Raw genomic sequence first — 8,599 nt, 5'->3', positions numbered from 1 at the left:
GCATGTACCAGTGCGATTGAAACTTCTTGGCCCATGCGCAGAAGTCGGTATTTTGTGGAAGAGCCACACTCAAGGGGCCAAAGAGCCGTATGTGGCTCGCGAGCTGCAGTTTGCCGACCACTGACCTAGTGTAACACATGATGGTGAAAAATTGAGACTTGATCATTTACATTCTTCACCTTCTCAATGTACGTAGCATGTTGAAAACTTTCAGAAGATAGCCTTTAAAGGAGTATCATTTTTCTAACTTTTTTGTGCTTCTACACTCAAAATTTCCACATCATTAGATGCAAGTCAATTAAATGATTATACTTTTTCCCACAAATGCATTATACACAAAAAGAAATAGAAAATTCCACAACCCTGTAACTTTATTTTTCTTCAAGGCACGAACAATATGCCACACTGCCATGTTTGTAGTTGTTTTCACCCCCCACCAGAACATCAGCTCCATGAGGACAGTCTCAGTTCTGTTCACTGCACCACCAGTGTCTAGAACAGAGCCTGGCTCCTTTGCCCCATGTTGTACCAACTCCAGGAGAATTGCCCACATGAGAAACATTTCTGCATCTTTTGCAAAACTATTTTGTCTAGCACTGTCTACTGTTTTCCAGAGCTCCTTATATGTAACATAAAGCCCACAAGAAGTCAGTACTAGGACAAACTTTTATTTTTGCTCAGCTCATTTGTTTTTCATTAGTTGAATTTGCCTTGGTTGTCAGGAAGCTCAGAGCACAATTCTGTACTCAACTGCAGTGTTGTTTTTTTTTTAAAACCCCTTTTTTTGATGTGGGGGTGGGATATAAATAATTGAGAAGGTTCTGCCAGTACAAGTGTGAGACCCTATTTTTAACCACAGACAACTTATTCTAAGATGCTTCTCAAACTTGAGTGCAAATTACCCGGGGATCCAGTTAAAATGAAGACTCTGACACAGTAGATCAGAGGCAGGGGTCTCCAGATGCTGCATTCCTAAGGAGTCCCAGGTGATGGAGCGCGGGCCCTGGACCACACTTTGAATAGCCAGGATCTAAGAAACTTACTGCCTTGATTCGGCAGGATTTCTCTCTCCCCATCTTTGGCAAAATATCATTAATGGTTCAAAAACTGGGGCGGTCACCCAGAGGCACCTGGGGAGCTGGTTAGACCTACACGTCGCTGTTCCCACAGAGATCCTGAAAAAGGGGGTAGGAAGGTGCCCAGGAAGCTCGCCAGGTGTTTCTGTCGCAGGTGACCTAGAAACACATTTCGGGAAGCCCCGCTGGAGGGAATGAGTGCTCTCTTCAAGGTTTCCCAAAGGCAATCTCCTGGGGACAGCTGTTGTTCACCGGTGGTGACACCTTGTTCAGAATTTTAAGGGGTACTATCCTGCTGTTTCCAGCCCAGCACCAGAAGGGGTCCCACTGCCTCCTTTCCGGCCACGTGGATCGCAGCAGGGTCAGCCCCCAGTGGGCTTGGGGCTCGCACCCCCGCCCCACCGCCCGCCAACTGTGTCCGGCGCAGGCCCTTGGGGCGGGCACCGGGCCGCTCATGCGCACCACTGAGCCGCAAGGGCGTCGAGCCCCCGCCCCACGGGCCCCAGGGGGGTGGTCCCCGCGTGCACCCCGCTCGCCTTACCTCTCTGGACCAGAGTGTCCAAGGAGAAAGCGAGGCAGATGAGGAACGCCGAGCGCCAGGCCACCATTGCTGGGAGCGGACAGAGGGGACCCAGAGGAGAACAGTTTGCGCGAGAGCACCCGAGGAGTAGGTCCAGATGGAGTGGGGAAAGAGGCGGAGCAGCAGGAGGAGGAGCCTTGCCACCACCGCAGGACCCGCCCAGAGCCGGTGCGTGCGGCGCGCTCCGGGAGGGCCGAAAGGGGCGCGCGCGAGCGCAGACGCCGGGGGCGCGCCCGGCTTGGGTGAGGTGAGGGGGGGGCGGGTTTGCACCAGAGACGCGAGCGGCTGGGGGAGCCTGCAGTTTCGGGGGCGGGGCTGGTGTGCCGGAGGCGGATCCAGAGGACATCCCGCGGGCGGGGTTGTCTGGGTTGGGTGCGGGGCCAGCACCAGCAAGCGGCCCGCAGGCTCCTTCCCACCCGGGTCCTGGAGATGAAAGGCTCCGAGGTGGACCCTGCGGGCCCAGAGCAGTGATTCAACAGTAGTGGAGGAGCCAGAGGCGCGGGAAGCGAGTGTGGGGGTGATTTACACATGCAGTGCGCCAGACTCCGGGCCGTAGCGGGACCTAGGGCGGCGCACATGCCCCGTGCGGTCTGCCAAACTGGTGACCCTTGGACAGAGCTCTACCCCTTCTGACCTTGGTGTCATCAGGATAAAGGCTCTTCCCTAAAGGCCCCTCCGCTGTGGCTCCAGGATGGCACCCGCGCTTTTGCCTCAGTCGCTGTAGCCGACCTTAGTTTTTCAGAGCCGCTGGCTGCCCGCCCACTCGCTGATGCCTGCAGGAAACTGTAGTGGAACCCCGTCCAGAGGTTAACAAAAAGGGCTGTTTTCGTGTCTGGCCACGGTTGGCAAAACAGCGGTATGTCTGGAGGAAACTAGCCCGAGGTCAGGGCTCCAGGGCAGGCCAGAGGGAAGGGGTGGGGGCGGGCTAAACTGGAGTGCCGCGGGCCCAGGGGACAAAGGGGTAGGCACAGGGTTAGCTCTCCGGAGACTTTGATGAATGTGCCGAAAGCGCAAGTTCATATCTGCAGAGTCGCGCTGTAAACGAGCTCACAAATAGACAAACGCGCTGCAGTCCTTTCCCATGAACCCCCGCAAACGAAGTCCGTGTCCTGGACCAGGCAAAATCAGACTCTGGCACTGCCCTGAAGAGCAAAATGCCCATTCCAGCCTTTGAGGTGATCGCCCTCAAGAAGGGCTCCAGCTGCAGCCAGCTTTCGAGGACAAAGAGAAAGCACCACTGCTGTCCTGAGTGGCAGAGCAGGGGCGTCAAGCCTGTCCCTACAATTATTCGACATGGGCTGCATTGGGCCACATCATCCATAAAGGGCAGCTACTACCACGTCCACCCAGTGTTCCTTCGTAGACTTCCTATGCCCCACACCGCCGGGCCCACCCCTCCAGAGACCCCACCACCACTAGTGCCTTCCGTCAATCACCCTCTGAGCCATAGTGGGGGGTAAGGGTCTCCTTGAAATGAAGCCTGTGACTTCCATCCTTTGCCCTGAATCCTGGGGCTTGAAAAATAAAACATAAGGAGTAAGTGGCTGTTTGGATTTTCAGGGCAGTGCTTACTTATTCTGTGTTACTACGAGCAGAAATAGCTAGTTATTGAACACATACTATATGCATGGTATACTCTAGGTATTTTACCCTTATTTTTTTATTCCTCACAACTTCATGTAGCACTTCAATGATTAATGAGGGGAAAGAAGTAAAATGGAGGTTCCTTGAGGTTGAAGAGTAAATCAGCTCCAGTTCCTTAGTGTTCAAAGGCACAAGGGGATCACTAGGAAGCCCAGTAGGTAAATGGCTAAGAACATGTGCTTTAGAGCCAGGCAGAGATGAAATCCTGGCTGGACTCGATAAGGTTGTGCTAAGGATTAACTGACATAGTGGAAAGTGGGTGGCCTACACTGAGGAAGTAAGGAAAATGCAGCCTCTGAGTTGAGGCCATCTCAGTCAACATGCCCTGGACAGTCACACCCACCAGGAGCTCTAACTAGTACATGTGTAATGCAGACACCTAATCCCACCAGCAGAACACTGGTCATGGTGTAATACACAGTAAAACTATCTTCTAGCTCAGGGGTAATTGGCCCACTGGCCAAATCCAGCCCACCTGTCTCTCTGCATGGCCTGCAGTCTAAGAGTCTTTTTGTATGTTTAAATGCTTGAAAAAAATCAAAAGAAGATTATTTTGTGACATGGGAGAGTTAGTTATATGAAATTCAAATGTCAGGGCCCATGAAGTTTGTGGGCACATAGCCACACCCATTCATTTCTGTATTGTTGATGGCTATCTCTGTGCTGGCACAGCAGAGTTGTTATTGTGACAGGGATCATGGCGCCCACAAAGCCTAAAATAATTACTACCTTTACAGAGAAGTTTGCTGGCCTCTGTTCTAGCATCTTGAACTCTGACAAGGATGAATATTTTAAAAATACTTTTATTGAATTTTTTAGAGAGGAAAGGAGAGGAAAGGAGAAATATGGATGTGATCAATTGGTTGTGTCCTACACACCCCCTACCAGGTATCAAGCCCACAACCCGGACATGTGCCCTGACTGAGAATCGAACCGGCAACCTTCTGGTGCACAAGGAGAATGCCCAACCATTTAGCCACACCAGCCAGGGGTGACAAGGATGAATATTAACAGGTGATGGTGCAAGACCTAAACAGTGTGCTCCACCAGAACACAGGATGATACAGGAATAAGAACCAACAGAAAAGGGTAATGTTGCCCAGCCGGCGTAGGTCAGTGGTTGAGTGTCAACCTATGAACCAGGAGGTCACGGTTCAGGTATGGGGCACATGCCTGCGTTGCAGGTTCAATCCCCAGTGTGGGGTGTGAAGGAGGTAGCCAATCAAAAATTCTCTCTCATCATTGGTGTTTCTATCTTTCTCTTCCTCTCCTTTCCTCTCTGAAGTCAATCCTATTTAATAAAGAGGTGATGTGCAAATTGACCCTCACTCTATTATGCTGTCACAAGATGGCTGCACCCACAGCAGAGTCAGGGTTGCCGTAACACAAGATGGTTGTGCCCACAGTGGAGGTGGGGTTCCCATAACTAGCCATAACGAGCGATCAGCAGGGACCTGAGGCTGCGTGGCACCGGGCCAGGGCGGGGGACCTCAGGCCGGGTTTGACAGGGACCTCAGGCCGTGCCCCCTGCCCTGGCACCAGGCCGGGGGACCTGAGGCCATGCCCCCCGCCCCAGCACCAGGCCGGGGGATTGGAAGCCGCACCCCCAGACCAGCAGGGCTTGATGGGGGACCTCAGGCCACACCCCCACCCAGTGGGGCTTGAAGGAGGACCTCAGGCCACACCCCCCGCCCAGCAGGGCTTGATGAGGGACCTCAGGCCACGCCCCCCATCCCGGCACTGGGCCAGGGGACCTGAGGCTGTGCCCCCTTCCTGGCAGGGATTGACAGGGGTGGGGCTGGGTCTGGATCTCGCCTAATGGGGGTAGGGCCGGCTAGGTCTGGGTCTCACGCGATTTCGAGGTGCATGCGGGTGGGTGGGGACTTGACTCTGGGTCTTGTGGCGTGCCCCAGACTCTGCCAGGAAGAAGATTTTCATATATATTTTACTAATTTTCTTTCATTTCTGACACTTCCATTATAGAGAAAGGGCAAATAGCAATATTAAAATATTTCCTCTAATTAATTCCCTTTTAATGTGCATGAATTTCATGCACCAGCCACTAGTAAAATATATTTTTTAAAAGGGGAAAACGGGGTAATCTTTTCCCATGTGCCAAATAGACCTCCCATTTAATAAATGTAATTTTTCAAAATATTTAAACATGTCTGAGGTCAGTTATCCTCCCAGATAACTCCTCCCTATGTAAAATGACTCATCTGGGCCCAGGCTAGTCTCTAAGTTCTCATATAAATTAGGTTAGTGTGAGTCTGAAAAGGCTGATGACATCTAGGTCCTGAGTCTGCCAGGCTGAAGACCAGCCTAGAACTTGGTAATCTTGTCAATCAGATAGTAGTTATCCTGCTGAATTGAAATGGAACATGGAGTTGACTTACAAACAGGAAATTCTACACTTAGAAACTGATTCTGTGCCTGCCCCTGGCCACACACACATACACTCCTCACTGCCTCTGAACATGGGAACTGGGGCCAACTCCTGGCCCAGCCAGCCTTGTCCCCACCCTCTTGCAACTCCTTACACCTTCCTGAACTTCTCACATCCTGAAAATTGTCACCAATTGGAAAACCATTTGGTCTGACAAGCTTCTCTCTTAAAAAGCCCTATTTTCCTCAGCTCTGACAGAGAAGTACCCCATAGACAAATGGCCATCAGGCAAGTTGGTTGAGTCTGAGAGTACAAGAGAGGCACAGATGGAACTGGGAGGACTTCTGAGGGCTAGCCTGGTATTCCACCATTTCCCAACCTTCTGCCCCCACCCTCATTACACACCATAGCCTTGGGAAGAGTGCTCTAAATTCCAAAACAGCTATATCTCACTATCATAGTGCAGAGTTCCAGTCTATATCCCAAGTGTCACAGACCCTTTCATGCAAAGTCCCCCAAGGGGGCCTCCTTCACCCATGGCCAAAATCCCTCACACCAGTGGTGAGGGCTTGGGGCAGGTATGGGGGTGGGTGGAGGGGGTCGATGGGGAAAAAGGGGGGATATATGTAATACTTTCAACAATAAAGATTTAAAAATAAAATAAAATAAAAACAAAATCACTCTCACTTAGAAGCATCTGCCCACTAGGCCACTGGAAAGGCCTTGCCACCGCTGCCACCACCACTGTATCTGCCCACTAGACCACTGGAAAGGCCTTGCCACCGCTGCCACCACCACTGTGGAGTGGAAGGGGCCACTTGAGAGCACCAGTGTTCATGTCACGAGTGCCATTTCCTGCTAACCTCCACTCCCATTGATCCTTGGTGGGCCAGAATGGAGAGGGAGGGCAGCGACAAAGGCTGATGGAACCCAAGGCAGCTCAGCTTGTGCTCATGGCTTCAACAGCCCTTCCATCTGCTTCCTCTTTTCTGGCACAGCCTTTGGTTAATCCCTCTTAACCAAACTAGTTTGTGGGCCCCTGCACCATAAGGGTGGGAAAGGGAGCCACGTCTCCCCTACCCCTGAACTCCCCCACTGTGCGGGCCAATTAAGAGACAAAGACTTCATGCATTTCAATGGGAATTACAGAGGCTAGCTAGTAGAGGGGCGGGGGAGCATCAAGGGCTACAACAGTTCCCCAAATGCCTGACATCACACATCAGGTCTTTACCAGTCCCAGGCGAAAGAAGAAAAATGTGGTTGTTGTTGCAAGTTTTTCCCCATAAAGCTAGAGTACTGACCTTTATTCTGAAATCATAGGCTTTTTAGTATACAAAAGTCCTTTATTTCATGAAAAGATGGCAGTGTTTTGTTTAATGTGCTTACTTTGCAAAATAGGAAGTTGGCAACCCTACCCATCCCCAAATTTAAAAGAAAGAAAGAAAGAAAGAAAGAAAGAAAGAAAGAAAGAAAGAAAGAAAGAAAGAAAGAAGGCTACTTGTTAGTAAAATTCACAATTCTGGGAATCACTGCCTATACCAGCATATTCAGCCCCACCCGGGACCCTGAAACAGGACTTTTTTTTTTAACACACCACACCCCATATGTAAACAGAAGCCCTGAAAATTGATTCTAAAACAATATTCCCTTTCATATTTTTTGAATTGTAAGCAAATTATCTCTCAGTCTTCTACGCCTCTCCACAGAGTTCTTGGATTTTATGATAAGGCAAGGTCAGGCAGAGCCTTGAATGCCATGCTAATGAGCAAAGATTTGATTCTGAGAACAAAGGGAAGCCACTACAGGGTTTTAACCATTAAACAGCAGAGTGGCTATAGGAGTGGCTACTGGCATCATCTAGCAGGGAGAGGCTGGGATCTGTGGGGCTGAAGAGAAGAGTTTATTTAGATTCAGAGTACATATGTGGTAGAGGAAAGCAGTGTCCATGAAAGGAGGGGATAGGTATGTGGGTCTGGACCAGTTCTCAGGACAGGGAAGAAAGCAAGTCCCAGGTGCCCTGTGGGGAGGAGACAGATGACAAGCAATTATAACTCCATGTGATACAGGCAATTAGAGAGGGGAACACAGGGCACTGTGGGGGCCCATCCCAGTTGGATGACCAGGCTTGAGCTGATTTAAGGAAAAGTAATAATTCACCACACAGATAGGTGTGTGTGTGTGTGTGGCGATGAAGCAAAGGCCCAGAAATGAGAAAGCTCAAAACATATGGAATATGAGTCAGCTGTATCCGGGTCTTGTAGGGCTCACTGAGCAAATGAAGTTTGGACTCTATCCAAAGGCAACTGGGAACCCCAAAGAGTTTTCATTGGGGCCAGGGTGAGACTGCAGAGTGACAAGATCAGATTGGCATTTCATGGATCTATTTCTTTTTAAAAATATAGTTTTTTTATTGATTTCAGAGAGGAAGGGAAGGGGAGAGAGAGAGATAGAAACATCAATGATGAGAGAGAATCATTGATTGGCTGCCTGCTGCACATCCCTTACTGGGGATCGAGCCCACAACCTGGGCATATGCCCTGACCGGGAATCGAACCATGACCTCCTGGTTCATAGGTCAATGCTCAACCACTGAGCCACGCCGGCTGGGCTCATGGATCCATTTCTTTACAGAGACTCGGGGGTCTCTTGTACAAAATCCAGCATCTCCCTTAGAAAATGCTATTCTAGGTGACAGAGCCATCTTTATTAATAAAAGGGTAATATGCTAATGAGACCAGGAGACCTTCCAGACAAAGCCATGGTGGCAGGGCCGAGACAGAGGCAGTTAGGGGTGATCAGGCCAGGAGGGGAGGGCAGTTGGGGGTGAGCAGGCTGGCTGGGGAGGGCAGTTGGAAGGCCATGAGGCTGGCAAGGAGGGGTAGTTGGGGGTGAGCAGGCCGCCAGGGGGGGCAG

The 8,599-nt window shown here is 50.6% G+C and overlaps 1 protein-coding gene across 4 annotated transcripts in view; it reads right to left on the bottom strand.

Annotated features, from left to right (window-relative positions):
• Positions 1–1,763, bottom strand: part of CD99L2 (CD99 molecule like 2) — a 91,470-nt gene extending 89,707 nt beyond the window's left edge. For all 4 annotated transcript variants that reach the window (XM_006087725.3, XM_023753040.1, XM_023753043.1 and 1 more), the window contains exon 1: positions 1,618–1,763. In XM_006087725.3, the coding sequence (XP_006087787.2) occupies positions 1,618–1,684 (67 nt within the window). In that variant the 5' untranslated portion in view covers positions 1,685–1,763. The remainder of the gene's footprint in view (positions 1–1,617) is intronic.
• Between the last annotated feature and the right edge of the window lie 6,836 nt (positions 1,764–8,599).

This window comes from Myotis lucifugus, unplaced genomic scaffold (genome assembly GCF_000147115.1).
Source record: "Myotis lucifugus unplaced genomic scaffold, Myoluc2.0 scaffold_40, whole genome shotgun sequence".
NCBI lineage: Eukaryota > Metazoa > Chordata > Mammalia > Chiroptera > Vespertilionidae > Myotis > Myotis lucifugus.
This window is presented reverse-complemented; position numbering and strand designations above follow the sequence as displayed.